Raw genomic sequence first — 18082 nt, forward strand, 5'->3', positions numbered from 1 at the left:
CGGAAAAGTGGTGCGTGCATATGTTTTCACCCCCTTTGCTATGAACCCCTAAATACGATCTGGTGCAACTAATTACCTTCAGAAGTCACATAATTAGTTAAGTAAAGTCCAACTGTGTGCAATTTGTCACATGATCTCAGTTTTTATACACCTGTTCACATGATATCAGTTTTTATACACCTGTCCTGAAAGGCCCCAGAGTTTGCAACACCGCTAAGCAAGGGGCACCACCAAGCAAGCGGCACCAGAAAGACCAAGGCGCTCTCCAAACAGGTCAGGGACAAAGTTGTGGAGAAGGACATTTCAGGGTTGAGTTATAAAAAAATATCAGAAACTTTGAACATCACACAGAGCAGCATTAAATCCATTATTAAAAAATTGAAAGAATATGGCACCAAAACAAACCTGCCAAGAGAGGGCCGCCCACCAAAACTCACGGACCAGGAAAGGAAGACATTAATCAGAGAGGTAACAAAGAGACCAAAGATAACCCTGAAGGAGCTGCAAAGCTCCACAGCGGAGATTGGAGTATCTGTCATTAGGACCACTTTAAGCCATACACTCCACAGAGCTGGGCTTTACGGAAGAGTGGCCAGAAAAAAAGCCATTGCTTGAAGAAGAAAATAAGCAAACACATTTGGTGTTTGCCAAAAGGCATGTGGAAGACTCCCCAAACATATGGAAGAAGGTACTCTGGTCAGATGAGACTAAAATGTAGCTTTTAGGCCATCAAGGAAAACGCTATGTCTGGCGCAAACCCAACACCTCTCATCACCCCGAGAACCCCATCCCCACAGTGAAGCATGGTGGTGGCAGCATCATGCTGTGGGGATGTTTTTCATCGGCAGGGACTGGGAAACTGGTCAGAATTAAAGGAATGATGGATGGCTCTAAATACAAGGACATTTTGAGGGACATTTCAGTCTTCCAGAGATTTGAGACTGGGACGGAGGTTCACCTTCTAGCAGGACAATGACCCTAAGCATACTGCTAAAGCAACACTCGAGTGGTTTAAGGGGAAACATTTAAATGTCTTGGAATGGCCTAGTCAAGCCCAGACCTTAATCCAATTGAGAATCTGTGGTATGACTTAAAGATTACTGTACACCAGCGGAACCCATCCAACTTGAAGGAGCTGGAGCAGTTTTGCCTTGAAGAATGGGTAAAAATCCCAGTGGCTAGATGTGCCAAGCTTATGGAGACATACTCCAAGGGACTTGCAGCTGTAATTGTTGTAAAAGGTGGCTTTACAAAGTATTGACTTTGGAGGGTGAATAGTTATGAGCGCTCACGTTTTCAGTTTCTTTGTCATTTCTTGTTCGTTTCACAATAGAACATATTTTGCATCTTCAAAGTGGTAGACATGTTGTGTAAATCAAATGATACAAACCCCCAAAAAGTATATTTTAATTCCAGGTTGTAAGGCAACAAAATAGGAAAAATGCAAAAGGGGGTGAATACTTTCCCAAGCCACTGTAGGTGGGTGTTGGTTTTCTGGTTAGGGTTAGGTGGGTGTTGGTTTGCTGGTTAGGTGTGTAGGTGGGTGTTGGTTTTCTGGTTAGGGTTAGGTGTTTAGGTGGGTGTTGGTTTTCTGGTTAGGGTTAGGTGTGTAGGTGGGTGTTGGTTTTCTAGTTAGGGTTAGGTGGGTGTTGGTTTTCTAGTTAGGGTTAGGTGTGTAGGTGGGTGTTGGTTTTCTGGTTAGGGTTAGGTGTGTAGGTGGGTGTTGGTTTTCTGGTTAGGGTTAGGTGTGTAGGTGGGTGTTGGTTTTCTGGTTAGGGTTAGGTGTGTAGGTGGGTGTTGGTTTTCTGGTTAGGGTTAGGTGGGTGTTGGTTTTCTGGTTAGGTGTGTAGGTGGGTGTTGGTTTTCTGGTTAGGGTTAGGTGGGTGTTGGTTTGCTGGTTAGGTGTGTAGGTGGGTGTTGGTTTTCTGGTTAGGGTTAGGTGTTTAGGTGGGTGTTGGTTTTCTGGTTAGGGTTAGGTGTGTAGGTGAGTGTTGGTTTTCTGGTTAGGGTTAGGTGGGTGTTGGTTTTCTGGTTAATGCTAGGTGTGTAGGTGAGTGTTGGTTTTCTGGTTAGGGTTAGGTGGGTGTTGGTTTTCTGGTTAATTGCTTGGTGTGTAGGTGGGTGTTGGTTTTCTGGTTAGGGTTAGGTGTGTAGATGGGTGTTGGTTTTCTAGTTAGGTGTTTAGGTGGGTGTTGGTTTTCTGGTTAGGGTTAGGTGTGTAGGTTAGTGTTGGTTTTCTAGTTAGGGCTAGGTGTGTGGGTGGGTGTTGGTTTTCTGGTTAGGGTTAGGTGTGTAGGTGGGTGTTGGTTTTCTAGTTAGGTGTTTAGGTGGGTGTTGGTTTTCTGGTTAGGTGTTTAGGTGGGTGTTGGTTTTCTGGTTAGGTGTTTAGGTGGGTGTTGGTTTTCTAGTTAGGTGTTTAGGTGGGTGTTGGTTTTCTGGTTAGGTGTTTAGGTGGGTGTTGGTTTTCTGGTTAGGTGTTTAGGTGGGTGTTGGTTTTCTGGTTAGGTGTTTAGGTGGGTGTTGGTTTTCTAGTTAGGTGTTTAGGTGAGTGTTGGTTTTCTGGTTAGGTGTGTAGGTGGGTGTTGGTTTTCTGGTTAATTGCTAGGTGTGTAGGTGGGTGTTGGTTTTCTGGTTAGGGTTAGGTGTGTAGATGGGTGTTGGTTTTCTGGTTAGGGTTAGGTGGGTGTTGGTTTTCTAGTTAATGCTAGGTGTGTAGGTGGGTGTTGGTTTTCTGGTTAGGTGTGTAGGTGGGTGTTGGTTTTCTGGTTAATGCTAGGTGTGTAGGTGGGTGTTGGTTTTCTGGTTAATGCTAGGTGTGTAGGTGGGTGTTGGTTTTCTGGTTAGGTGTGTAGGTGGGTGTTGGTTTTCTGGTTAGGTTTTGGTGTGTAGGTGGGTGTTGGTTTTCTAGTTAGGGCTAGGTGGGTGTTGGTTTTCTGGTTAGGGTTAGGTGTGTAGGTGGGTGTTGGTTTTCTGGTTAGGTGTGTAGGTGGGTGTTGGTTTTCTGGTTAGGGTTAGGTGGGTGTTGGTTTGCTGGTTAGGGTTAGGTGTGTAGGTGGGTGTTGGTTTTCTGGTTAGGGTTAGGTGTGTGGGTGGGTGTTGGTTTTCTGGTTAGGGTTAGGTGTGTAGGTGAGTGTTGGTTTTCTGGTTAGGGTTAGGTGGGTGTTGGTTTTCTGGTTAATGCTAGGTGTGTAGGTGAGTGTTGGTTTCCTGGTTAGGGTTAGGTGGGTGTTGGTTTTCTGGTTAATTGCTAGGTGTGTAGGTGGGTGTTGGTTTTCTGGTTAGGGTTAGGTGTGTAGATGGGTGTTGGTTTTCTAGTTAGGTGTTTAGGTGGGTGTTGGTTTTCTGGTTAGGGTTAGGTGTGTAGGTGGGTGTTGGTTTTCTAGTTAGGTGTTTAGGTGGGTGTTGGTTTTCTAGTTAGGTGTTTAGGTGGGTGTTGGTTTTCTGGTTAGGTGTTTACGTGGGTGTTGGTTTTCTGGTTAGGTGTGTAGGTGGGTGTTGGTTTTCTAGTTAGGGTTAGGTGGGTGTTGGTTTTCTGGTTAATTGCTAGGTGTGTAGGTGGGTGTTGGTTTTCTGGTTAGGGTTAGGTGTGTAGATGGGTGTTGGTTTTCTGGTTAGGGTTAGGTGTGTAGGTGAGTGTTGGTTTTCTAGTTAGGGTTAGGTGGGTGTTGGTTTTCTGGTTAATTGCTAGGTGTGTAGATGGGTGTTGGTTTTCTGGTTAGGGTTAGGTGTGTAGGTGGGTGTTGGTTTTCTAGTTAGGGCTAGGTGGGTGTTGGTTTTCTGGTTAGGGTTAGGTGTGTAGGTGGGTGTTGGTTTTCTGGTTAGGGTTAGGTGTGTAGGTGGGTGTTGGTTTTCTGGTTAGGGTTAGGTGTGTAGGTGGGTGTTGGTTTTCTGGTTAGGTTTTGGTGTGTAGGTGGGTGTTGGTTTTCTAGTTAGGGCTAGGTGGGTGTTGGTTTTCTGGTTAGGGTTAGGTGTGTAGGTGGGTGTTGGTTTTCTGGTTAGGGTTAGGTGTGTAGGTGGGTGTTGGTTTTCTGGTTAGGGTTAGGTGTGTAGGTGGGTGTTGGTTTTCTGGTTAGGGTTAGGTGTGTAGGTGGGTGTTGGTTTTCTGGTTAGGGTTAGGTGTGTAGGTGGGTGTTTCTGGAAACAGCCATCTACATTTGAAGTCGGAAGTTTATATACACTCAGGTTGGAGTCATTAAAACTTGTTTTTCAACCACTCCACAATGTCTTGTTCGCAAACTATAGTTTTGGCAAGTTGGTTAGGACATCTACTTTGTGCATGACACAAGTAATTTTTCCAACAATTGTTAACAGACAGATTATTTCACTGTATCACAATTCCAGTGGGTCAGAAGTTTACATACACTAAGTTGACTGTGCCTATAAAGAGCTTGGAAAATTCCAGAAAATTATGTCATGGCTTTAGAAGCTTCTGATAGGCTAATTGACATCATTTGAGTCAATTGGAGGTGTACATGTGGATGTATTTCAAGGCCTACCTTCAAACGCAGTTCCTCTTTGCTTGACATCATGGGAAAATCAAAAGAAGTCAGCCAAGACCTCAGAAAAAAAAATTGTAGACCTTCACAAGTCTGGTTCATCCTTGGGAGCAATTTCCAAACGCCTGAAGGTACCACGTTCATCTGTACAAACAATAGTACGCAAGTATAAACACCATGGGACCACACACCCGTCATACCGCTCAGGAAGGAGATGTGTTCTGTCTCCTAGAGATTAATGTACTTTGGTGAGAAAAGTGCAAATCAATCCCAGAACAACAGCAAAGGACCTTTTGAAGATGCTGGAGGAAACAGGTACAAAAGTATCTATATCCACAGTAAAATGAGTCCTATATCGACAGAACCTGAAAGGCCGCTCAGCAAGGAAGAAGCCACTGCTCCAAAACCGCCAAAAAAAAAGCCAGACTATGGTTTGCAACTGCACATGGGGACAAAGATCGTACTTTTTGGAGAAATGTCCTCTGATCTGATGAAACAAAAATAGAACTGTTTGGCAATAATGACCATTGTTATGTTTGGAGGAAAAAGGGGGAAGCTTGCAAGCCAAAGAACAGCATCCTGTCACGTTCATCGTAGGAAGGAGACCAAAGCGCAGCGTGATGTGAATACATCTTCTTTAATGATAACGAAGAACAATAAACAAACTAATACAAAATAACAAATCGAACGTGAAGCTAAATATAACGAGTGCCGACATGCAACATCACATAGACAATAACCCACAAACCAAACTGGAAAATGGCAACCTAAATAGGATCCCCAATCAGAGACAACGATAAACAGCTGCCTCTGATTGGGAACCAATCTAGGCCACCATAGACCTACATAATGCCTAGACTACACACACATCTAGACATACAAAAACCCTAGACAAGACAGAAAACACACATACCACCCTCGTCACACCCTGACCTAACCAAAATAATAAAGAAAACAAAGATAACTAAGGTCAGGACGTGACACATCCCAGCCGTGAAGCACGGGGTTGGCAGCATCATGTTGTAGGGGTGGCAGCATCATGTTGTGGGGGTGGCAGCATCATGTTGTGGGGGTGGCAGCATCATGTTGTGGGGGTGGCAGCATCATGTTGTGGGGGTGGCAGCATCATGTTGTGGGGGTGCTTTGCTGCAGGAGGGACTGGTGCACTTCACAAAATAGATGACATCATGAGGAAGGAAAATTATGTGGATATATTGAAGCAACATCTGAAGACATCAGTCAGGAAGTTAAAGCTTGGTCGCAAATGGGTCTTCCAAATGGACAACGACCCCAAGCATACTTCCAAAGTTGTGGCAAAATGGCTTAAGGACAACAAAGTCAAGGTATTGGAGTGGCCATCACAAAGCCCTAACCTCAATCCTATAGAAAATTTGTGGGCAGAACTGAAAAAGCGTGTGCGAGCAAGGAGGCCTACAAACCTGACTCAGTTACACCAGCTCTGTCAGGAGGAATGGGCCAAAATTCACCCAACTTATTGTGGGAAGCTTGTGGAAGGCTACCTGAAACGTTTGACCCAAGTTAAACAATTTAAAGGCAATGTTACTAAATATTAATTGAGTCTATGTAAGCTTCTGACCCACTGGGAATGTGATGAAAGAAATGAAAGCTGAAATAAATCATTCTCTCTAATATTATTCTGACATTTCACATTCTTAAAATAAAGTGGTGATCCTAACTGACCTAAGACAGGGAATTTCTACTTGGATTAAATGTCAGGAATTGTGAAAAACTGAGTTTAAATGTATTTGGCTAAGGTGTATGTAAACTTCCGACTTCAACTGTATTTAGACAGTTATTTCAGTTATTTCAAGAGTTATAACAGTTATTTCAAGAGCTCCAGCTAACCCTAGCATTTCACAACTATACTGAGGCAACATCTGTTGCTAAAACATAACAGACAAATAACTACACTGTATCATATATTGTACAGATATGTTTGTTATATTGCGTATTCTTACCCCTCAGAGCCAGCCTCTCAAGTCTCTACGGAAGCTTCTTCACCTCTCCTCCTCCTCCAATCAAACGGCCCCGTCTGATATCCGCTTCCAGCCCCAGCCCAACTCCACCTCGGCTAAAGCGGGTTTCAGTGAGGGTCCCAGTCGGAGCCACGCAGGCTCCAGCACCCCCCTGCTGAAGAGCAGGCAGGCCGCCTACCCCCTCCCTGGTCAGATGGAGTCCAGCTGGCACACCTCGGCCCTGGGCAGAGCTGAGGGAAACCCTTACCCCGAGCAACATGGAGGGAGGGAAGGCAAGGGGGGCCAGAACGGACATGGGTTCGGACGGCCCTCACGCTCACGCATTCCAAATCTCAATGACCTGAAAGAGACTGCTCTGTAGAGAGCTACTTTAACCATGACACCTGACCCCAGACCTCTCTCTGCTGCCCAGACCAGTCGGCTTCATTGTTTCTTTTTTAAAGCTTCCATATTTGATAGAATTTGTAATATTACCTATGTCATTCTGATTATTATAATATTTGTCAGTTAATAATTGCAAATCAATCATATATGTAAATGCTATTTAAGATTTAAAGTGTACTTGTTAGAGTCTGCTTGCACACAATTGAAATATGACATTTTATTTCACAGTATTTGCATTATATTTCCTTAAGAATATATGAAGTTTAAATTAAGAGTTTTTTGATTGTTACAATGTAGACCCTTCCTTCCCATCAGTCAGTCTGTGCTGTGTATTCAGTCTGTCTCTTGATGTCCCCTGCCAGACTGGTGGAAGACGCTCTATAGAGGGTTAAAGCTTTAGCATTTAGGACAATGTTACGGCAATGCGTTGTCCATCTCCAAACAGATCAGATTTTATATACATTGCTGTAGTCAGTGAACCAATGTTCTGTGTTGACAATCAAGAGAATCTTGTGTTTGATGTCATTTGATAGGAGAGGGCTAGTCTCAGGAGAAATCCCAAGTTTTTGATACAATACTTTGTAAGTTAAAGTAAATGGCTTCATTCCAACATGGTACAGAGTCCCTTACACTACAGCCCCCCCTACTGGTGACCTGTGGTACCATTTCACCTGTAATACTTCACCTTAATAGCTATGTTTTCATACACTATTTTTTTTGGCTGAGATTTAGAGCATTTGCATAGAAAATAGATGCGACAATTGCCTGCTATGGTGAGTTTCCATTTAATTATCCTGTGTCGACACATATACAATAGATGTGGCAGTTGCCTGCTATGGTGAGTTTCCATTTAATTATCCTGTGTCGACACATAGACAATAGATGTGGCAGTTGCCTGCTATGGTGAGTTTCCATTTAATTATCCTGTGTCGACACATATACAATAGATGTGGCAGTTGCCTGCTATGGTGAGTTTCCATTTAATTATCCTGTGTCGACACATATACAATAGATGTGGCAGTTGCCTGCTATGGTGAGTTTCCATTTAATTATCCTGTGTCGACACATATACAATAGATGTGGCAGTTGCCTGCTATGGTGAGTTTCCATTTAATTATCCTGTGTCGACACATAGACAATAGATGTGGCAGTTGCCTGCTATGGTGAGTTTCCATTTAATTGTCCTGTGTCGACACATATACAATAGATGTGGCAGTTGCCTGCTATGGTGAGTTTCCATTTAATTATCCTGTGTCGACACATAGAAAATAGATGTGGCAGTTGCCTGCTATGGTGAGTTTCCATCTTGTGTCGATAAAAACAGCTGGACGTAATGACTTCACATAAAATAGAAGTGGTTGAATTGTTTCCATTACCGTTTAGGCAAATTGCGCATTAATAAATTGGTGACAGCCTGTATGCCCTCCCACCAATCTTTTCATGTCTCAGGTAGCCCGTGAAAGCCTGCATGGATAGAATGCAATAATTGACTAATATATGCCATATTCTAATTATTCAAATGTGCCAGTGTATTGCCACGGTCCGCGCCATGGTGAAACTTACACTCCTGTAGGTCTGTAATAAATGGATGGTGAAACTTGCCAGCCAACCAGAAAAGCAAGACGAAGCAATTCAGGACAATCCTTGTCCTGCAAAGAAACATTATTTTTATAGTTGAAAAATGGATTTAGCAAGTAGTAGGCGTTTAGAATTAACTGTGGAGTGGAGCTTTAGTTTCAATTTTTTTTATGTCACGTGCACAAGTACAGTGAAATGCCTTTCCTGCAAGCTCTAACCTCAACAATGCAGTAATTGATATCAATGTAATACTAAAAATAACAAGGTAGAACAAAAACACAATAAATAGAAGTAAGAAGAACATGATAAAGTAAGTAAGCTATATACAGGGTCAGTTCCAATACCATCTTTACAATGTGCAGGGATACTGGAGTGATAGAGGTAGATACAGTTGAAGTCAGAAGTTTACAGACACTTAGGTTGGAGTCATTAAAACTCGTTGTTCAACCAGTCCACAAATGTCTTGTTAACAAACTATACTGTTGCCAAGTCAGTTAGGACATCTATTTTGTGCATGACACAAGTAATTCTTCCAACAATTGTTTACAGACAGATTATTTCACTTATAATTCACTGTATCACAATTCCAGTGGGTCAGAAGTTTACATACACTAAGTTGACTGTGCCTTTAAACAGCTTGGAAAATTACAGAAAATAATGTCATGGCTTTAGAAGCTTCTGATAGGCTAATTGACATCATTTGAGTCAATTGGAGGTGTACCTGTGGATGTATTTCAAGGCCTACCTTCAAACTCAGTGCCTCTTTGCTTGACATCATGGGAATATCAAAATAAATCAGCCAAGACCTCAGAAAAACAATTGTAGACCTCCACAAGTCTGGTTCATCCTTGGGAGCAATTTCCAAATGCCTGAAGGTACCACGTTCATCTGTACAAACAATAGTACGCAAGTATAAACACCATGGGACCATGCAGCCGTCATCATGTCGCCAGCAGCATACCACTACTGGCTTGCTTCTGAAGCTAAGCAGGGTTGGTCCTGGTCAGGCCCTGGATGGGAGACCAGTTGCTGCTGGAAGTGGTGTTGGAGGGCCAGTAGGAGGCACTCTTTCCTCTGGTCTAAAAAATATCCCAATGCCCCAGGGCAGTGATTGGGGACACTGCCCTGTGTAGGGTGGCGTCTTTCGGATGGGACGTTAAACGGGTGTCCTGACTCTCTGAGGTCATTAAAGATCCCATGGCACTTATCGTAAGAGTAGGGGTGTTAACCCCGGTGTCCTGGCTAAATTCCCAATCTGGCCCTCAAACCATCATGGTCACCTAATAATCCCCAGTTTACAATTGGCTCATTCATCCCTCTCCTCTCCCCTGTAACTATTCCCTAGGTCGTTGCTGCAAATGAGAACGTGTTCTCAGTCAACTTACCTGGTAAAATAACGGTAAAATAAATAAAAATACCGCCCAGGAAGGAGACGCGTTCTGTCTCCTAGAGATTAACGTACTTTGGTGAGAAAAGTGCAAATCAATCCCAGAACAACAGCAAAGGACCTTGTGAAGATGCTGGAGGAAACAGGTACCAAAGTATCTATATCCACAGTAAAACGAGTCCTATATCGACATAACCTGAAAGGTCGCTCAGCAAGGAAGAAGCCACTGCTCCACAACCACCATAAAAAAGCCAGACTGGTTTGCAACTGCACATGGGGACAAAGATCGTACTTTTTGGAGAAATGTCCTCTGGTCTGATGAAACGAAAATAGAACTGTTTGGCCATAATGACCATCGTTATGTTTGGGAGGGAGATGCTTGCAAGCTGAAGAACACCATCCCAGCCGTGAAGCACGGGGGTGGCAGCATCATGTTGTGGGGGTGCTTTGCTGCAGGAGGGACTGGTGCACTTCACAAAATAGATGGCATCATGAGGCGGTTAAATTATGTGGATATATTGAAGCAACATCTGAAGACATCAGTCAGGAAGTTAAAGCTTGGTCGCAAATGGGTCTTCCAAATGGACAATGACCCCAAGCATTTTTATTTATTTTTTATTTTATTTATTTTTTACCTTTATTTAACTAGGCAAGTCAGTTAAGAACAAATTCTTATTTTCAATGACGGCCTAGGAACAGTGGGTTAACTGCCTGTTCAGGGGCAGAACGACAGATTTGTACCTTGTCAGCTCGGGGATTTGAACTTGCAACCTTCCGGTTACTAGTCCAACGCTCTAACCACTAGGCTACCCTGCCGCATACTTCCAAAGTTGTGGCAAAAGGGCTTAAGGACAACAAAGTCAAGGTATTGGAGTGGCCATCACAAAGCCCTAACCTCAATCCTATAGAAAATTTGTGGGCAGAACTGAAAAAGCGTGTGCGAGCAAGGAGGCCTACAAACCTGACTCAGTTACACCAGCTCTGTCAGGAGGAATGGGCCAAAATTCACCCAACTTACTGTGGGATGCTTGTGGAAGGCTACCCGAAACGTTTGACTCAAGTTAAACATATTAAAGGCAATGCTACCAAATACTAATTGAGTGTATGTAAACTTCTGACCCACTGGGAATGTGATGAAAGAAATAAAAGCTGAAATAAATAATTCTCTCTACTATTATTCTGACATTTCACATTCTTAAAATAAAGTGTTGATCCTAACTGACCTAAAACAGGGAATTTTTACTTGGATTAAATGTCAGGAATTGTGAAAAACTGAGTTTAAATGTATTTGGCGAAGGTGTATGTAAACTTCCGACTTCAACTGTCAATAATGGGGGAAGGGGACTAGGCAACAGGATGTAAGATCAACACAGGAGCAGCAGCTTGGGTGTGAGTGTGGGTGTTGGAGTAACAATGTGTGTGAGTGTGTTAGGGCCCTGTGAGTGTGCAAAAATCTGTAAAATACAAGGGTCAACTCAGATAGTTTGTGTATCTGTTTTGTTAGCTATTTAGATAGCTATTTAGCAGTCTGATGGCTTGGGGATAGAAGCTGTTGAAGAGCCTGTTAGTATCAGACTTGATGAACTGGTACCTCTTGCCGTGCAGAAACAGAGAGAGCAGTCTATGGCTTGGGTGGTTGGAGTCTTTAACGACTTTCCGGGCCTTCTTTTCACACAACCTGATATAGAGGTCCTGGATGGCAGGGAGCTCGGCCCCAGTGATGTACTGAGCTGTCGGCACCACCCTCTGTAGCGCCATGCAATCAAGGGTGGTGCTATTGCCATATCAGGCAGTGATGCAGTCAGTCAAGATGCAAATAATGGTACAGCTGTAGAACTTTTAGAGGATTTGAGGGGAAATGCCAAACATTTTCAACGTCCTGAGGGGAAAGAGGCACTGTTGTGCCTTCTTCACGACTATGCGTGTGTGTGGACCATTTTAAGTCGTTAATGATTTGGACACCAAGGAACTTGAAGCTCTCGACCCGCTCCACTACAGCACGTTTCCTGTAGTCCAGCTCCTTGGTCATACTGAAGTTGAGGGAGAGGTTGTTGCTCTGGCAGGTGGTGACAATGGTGTTGAATGCTGAGCTCTAGTCCATTAACAGCATTCTCACACATTCCTCTTATCTACAGTAGGTGGGTGAGGGCAGTGTGGAGTACAATTGAGATTGCGTCGTTTATGAATCTGTTGGGGCAGTATGCAAATTGGAGTGTGTCTAGTGTGTCTGGGATGGTGGAGTTGATGTATGCCATGACCAGCCTCTCAAAGCACTTCCTGATTACAGATGTTAGTGCTACAGGGCTGTAGTCATTGTAGCAGGTCGCCTCAGACTTCTTGGCAACAGGAAGGATGGTGGTCAGCTTGAGACGTGGAGAGGTTAAAAGTCGTGTTGACATCATGTGCCCCACGTACCTTCAAAACTATTCAGCAATCATCATTTTTTCGAGAAACACTTGTTGCCATCATTTGTCGCAATAATAAAGTTACACAAAATAAAAATCTACTGATGTTGAAGGGAACAAATGTGGTGGATCTTTAGAAGATGTATTTTATATCTGCAGTTTCCAAACTAATTTTGCAACATTGCTTTTGTCGAATAAACCCGGGTCAATGGAAGCCTGCCTATATCCTCATCATAATAAACCTGGGTCAATGGAAACATGCCTATATCCTCATCATAATAAACCTGGGTCAATGGAAACCTGCCTATATCCTCATCATAATAAACCTGGGTCAATGGAAACCTGCCTATGTCCTCATCATAATAAACCTGGGTCAATGGAAACCTGCCTATATCCTCATCATAATAAACCTGGGTCAATGGAAACCTGCCTATATCCTCATCATAATAAACCTGGGTCAATGGAAACCTGCCTATATCCTCATCATAATAAACCTGGGTCAATGGAAGCCTGCCTATATCCTCATCATAATAAACCTGGGTCAATGGAAACCTGCCTATATCCTCATCATAATAAACCTGGGTCAATGGAAACCTGCCTATATCCTCATCATAATAAACCTGGGTCAATGGAAACATGCCTATATCCTCATCATAATAAACCTGGGTCAATGGAAACCTGCCTATATCCTCATCATAATAAACCTGGGTCAATGGAAACATGCCTATATCCTCATCATAATAAACCTGGGTCAATGGAAACATGCCTATATCCTCATCATAATAAACCTGGGTCAATGGAAACCTGCCTATATCCTCATCATAATAAACCTGGGTCAATGGAAACCTGCCTATATCCTCATCATAATAAACCTGGGTCAATGGAAACCTGCCTATATCCTCATCATAATAAACCTGGGTCAATGGAAACCTTCCTATATCCTCATCATAATAAACCTGGGTCAATGGAAACCTGCCTATATCCTCATCATAATAAACCTGGGTCAATGGAAACCTGCCTATATCCTCATCATAATAAACCTGGGTCAATGGAAACATGCCTATATCCTCATCATAATAAACCTGGGTCAATGGAAACCTGCCTATATCCTCATCATAATAAACCTGGGTCAATGGAAACATGCCTATATCCTCATCATAATAAACCTGGGTCAATGGAAGCCTGCCTATATCCTCATCATAATAAACCTGGGTCAATGGAAACCTGCCTATATCCTCATCATAATAAACCTGGGTCAATGGAAACCTGCCTATATCCTCATCATAATAAACCTGGGTCAATGGAAACCTGCCTATATCCTCATCATAATAAACCTGGGTCAATGCAAACCTGCCTATATCCTCATCATTAGAACTAACAGAGAGGGAGAAAATCCATCATCACCACAGTCAAACTAGTGTATATCTAGGATCTGTCTTCATCACATTCAGGTTAATATATTGGGATCTGGCTTCATCACATGCAGGTTAATATATTCGGATCTGGCTTCATCACATGCAGGTTAATATATTCGGATCTGGCTTCATCACATTCAGGTTAATATATTGGGATCTGGCTTCATCACATGCAGGTTAATATATTCAGATCTGGCTTCATCACATTCAGGTTAATATATTCGGATCTGGCTTCATCACATTCAGGTTAATATATTCGGATCTGGCTTCATCACATGCAGGTTAATATATTGGGATCTGGCTTCATCACATGCAGGTTAATATATTGGGATCTGTCTTCATCACATTCAGGTTAATATATTCGGATCTGGCTTCATCACATTCAGGTTAATATATTGGGATCTGGCTTCATCACATGCAGGTTAATATATTGGGATCTGTCTTCATCACATGCAGGTTAATATATTGGGATCTGTCTTCATCACATGCAGGTTAATATATTGGGATCTGTCTTCATCACATTCAGGTTAATATATTGGGATCTGTCTTCATCACATGCAGGTTAATATATTGGGATATGGCTTCATCACATTCAGGTTAATATATTGGGATCTGGCTTCATCACATGCAGGTTAATATATTGGGATCTGGCTTCATCACATGCAGGTTAATATATTGGGATCTGGCTTCATCACATGCAGGTTAATATATTGGGATCTGTCTTCATCACATTCAGGTTAATATATTGGGATCTGGCTTCATCACATGCAGGTTAATATATTGGGATCTGTCTTCATCACATTCAGGTTAATATATTGGGATCTGGCTTCATCACATGCAGGTTAATATATTGGGATCTGGCTTCATCACATGCAGGTTAATATATTGGGATCTGGCTTCATCACATGCAGGTTAATATATTGGGATCTGTCTTCATCACATGCAGGTTAATATATTGGGATCTGGCTTCATCACATGCAGGTTAATATATTGGGATCTGTCTTCATCACATGCAGGTTAATATATTGGGATCTGGCTTCATCACATGCAGGTTAATATATTGGGATCTGTCTTCATCACATGCAGGTTAATATATTCGGATCTGGCTTCATCACATGCAGGTTAATATATTGGGATCTGTCTTCATCACATGCAGGTTAATATATTGGGATCTGTCTTCATCACATGCAGGTTAATATATTCAGATCTGGCTTCATCACATGCAGGTTAATATATTGGGATCTGTCTTCATCACATGCAGGTTAATATATTGGGATCTGGCTTCATCACATGCAGGTTAATATATTGGGATCTGTCTTCATCACATTCAGGTTAATATATTGGGATCTGTCTTCATCACATGCAGGTTAATATATTGGGATCTGGCTTCATCACATTCAGGTTAATATATTGGGATCTGGCTTCATCACATGCAGGTTAATATATTGGGATCTGGCTTCATCACATGCAGGTTAATATATTGGGATCTGGCTTCATCACATGCAGGTTAATATATTGGGATCTGTCTTCATCACATTCAGGTTAATATATTGGGATCTGGCTTCATCACATGCAGGTTAATATATTGGGATCTGTCTTCATCACATTCAGGTTAATATATTGGGATCTGGCTTCATCACATGCAGGTTAATATATTGGGATCTGGCTTCATCACATGCAGGTTAATATATTGGGATCTGGCTTTATCACATGCAGGTTAATATATTGGGATCTGTCTTCATCACATGCAGGTTAATATATTGGGATCTGGCTTCATCACATGCAGGTTAATATATTGGGATCTGGCTTCATCACATGCAGGTTAATATATTGGGATCTGGCTTCATCACATGCAGGTTAATATATTGGGATCTGTCTTCATCACATGCAGGTTAATATATTCGGATCTGGCTTCATCACATGCAGGTTAATATATTCGGATCTGTCTTCATCACATGCAGGTTAATATATTGGGATCTGTCTTCATCACATGCAGGTTAATATATTGGGATCTGTCTTCATCACATGCAGGTTAATATATTGGGATCTGTCTTCATCACATGCAGGTTAATATATTGGGATCTGTCTTCATCACATGCAGGTTAATATATTCGGATATGGCTTCATCACATGCAGGTTAATATATTGGGATCTGTCTTCATCACATGCAGGTTAATATATTGGGATCTGGCTTCATCACATGCAGGTTAATATATTGGGATCTGGCTTCATCACATGCAGGTTAATATATTGGGATCTGGCTTCATCACATGCAGGTTAATATATTGGGATCTGGCTTCATCACATGCAGGTTAATATATTGGGATCTGTCTTCATCACATGCAGGTTAATATATTCGGATCTGGCTTCATCACATGCAGGTTAATATATTGGGATCTGTCTTCATCACATGCAGGTTAATATATTGGGATCTGGCTTCATCACATGCAGGTTAATATATTGGGATCTGGCTTCATCACATGCAGGTTAATATATTGGGATCTGTCTTCATCACATGCAGGTTAATATATTCGGATCTGTCTTCATCACATGCAGGTTAATATATTGGGATCTGTCTTCATCACATGCAGGTTAATATATTGGGATCTGTCTTCATCACATGCAGGTTAATATATTGGGATCTGTCTTCATCACATGCAGGTTAATATATTGGGATCTGTCTTCATCACATGCAGGTTAATATATTGGGATCTGTCTTCATCACATGCAGGTTAATATATTGGGATCTGTCTTCATCACATGCAGGTTAATATATTGGGATCTGTCTTCATCACATGCAGGTTAATATATTGGGATCTGTCTTCATCACATGCAGGTTAATATATTGGGATCTGTCTTCATCACATTCAGGTTAATATATTGGGATCTGGCTTCATCACATGCAGGTTAATATATTGGGATCTGGCTTCATCACATGCAGGTTAATATATTGGGATCTGGCTTCATCACATGCAGGTTAATATATTGGGATCTGTCTTCATCACATGCAGGTTAATATATTGGGATCTGTCTTCATCACATGCAGGTTAATATATTGGGATCTGTCTTCATCACATGCAGGTTAATATATTCGGATCTGGCTTCATCACATGCAGGTTAATATATTGGGATCTGGCTTCATCACATGCAGGTTAATATATTGGGATCTGGCTTCATCACATGCAGGTTAATATATTGGGATCTGTCTTCATCACATGCAGGTTAATATATTGGGATCTGTCTTCATCACATGCAGGTTAATATATTGGGATCTGTCTTCATCACATGCAGGTTAATATATTGGGATCTGTCTTCATCACATGCAGGTTAATATATTGGGATCTGTCTTCATCACATGCAGGTTAATATATTGGGATCTGGCTTCATCACATGCAGGTTAATATATTGGGATCTGGCTTCATCACATGCAGGTTAATATATTGGGATCTGTCTTCATCACATGCAGGTTAATATATTGGGATCTGTCTTCATCACATGCAGGTTAATATATTGGGATCTGGCTTCATCACATGCAGGTTAATATATTGGGATCTGGCTTCATCACATGCAGGTTAATATATTGGGATCTGTCTTCATCACATGCAGGTTAATATATTGGGATCTGTCTTCATCACATGCAGGTTAATATATTGGGATCTGGCTTCATCACATGCAGGTTAATATATTGGGATCTGGCTTCATCACATGCAGGTTAATATATTGGGATCTGGCTTCATCACATGCAGGTTAATATATTGGGATCTGTCTTCATCACATGCAGGTTAATATATTGGGATCTGTCTTCATCACATGCAGGTTAATATATTGGGATCTGGCTTCATCACATGCAGGTTAATATATTGGGATCTGTCTTCATCACATTCAGGTTAATATATTGGGATCTGGCTTCATCACATGCAGGTTAATATATTGGGATCTGGCTTCATCACATGCAGGTTAATATATTGGGATCTGGCTTCATCACATGCAGGTTAATATATTGGGATCTGTCTTCATCACATGCAGGTTAATATATTGGGATCTGTCTTCATCACATGCAGGTTAATATATTGGGATCTGGCTTCATCACATGCAGGTTAATATATTGGGATCTGGCTTCATCACATGCAGGTTAATATATTGGGATCTGTCTTCATCACATGCAGGTTAATATATTGGGATCTGGCTTCATCACATGCAGGTTAATATATTGGGATCTGGCTTCATCACATGCAGGTTAATATATTGGGATCTGGCTTCATCACATGCAGGTTAATATATTGGGATCTGGCTTCATCACATGCAGGTTAATATATTGGGATCTGGCTTCATCACATTCAGGTTAATATATTGGGATCTGGCTTCATCACATGCAGGTTAATATTTTGGGATCTGTCTTCATCACATGCAGGTTAATATA

General features: G+C 41.9%; 1 protein-coding gene across 2 annotated transcripts in view; it reads left to right on the forward strand.

Annotated features, from left to right (window-relative positions):
- The window catches only part of LOC129867662 (cyclin-dependent kinase-like 5), a 177435-nt gene extending 165076 nt beyond the window's left edge, over positions 1 to 12359 (forward strand). For both annotated transcript variants that reach the window (XM_055941238.1, XM_055941239.1), the window contains exon 17: positions 6483 to 12359. In XM_055941238.1, the coding sequence (XP_055797213.1) occupies positions 6483 to 6854 (372 nt within the window). In that variant the 3' untranslated portion in view covers positions 6855 to 12359. The remainder of the gene's footprint in view (positions 1 to 6482) is intronic.
- Positions 12360 to 18082: the final 5723 nt, after the last annotated feature.

The sequence above is a fragment of the Salvelinus fontinalis genome, chromosome 12, assembly GCF_029448725.1.
Source record: "Salvelinus fontinalis isolate EN_2023a chromosome 12, ASM2944872v1, whole genome shotgun sequence".
Taxonomy (NCBI): Eukaryota; Metazoa; Chordata; class Actinopteri; order Salmoniformes; family Salmonidae; genus Salvelinus; species Salvelinus fontinalis.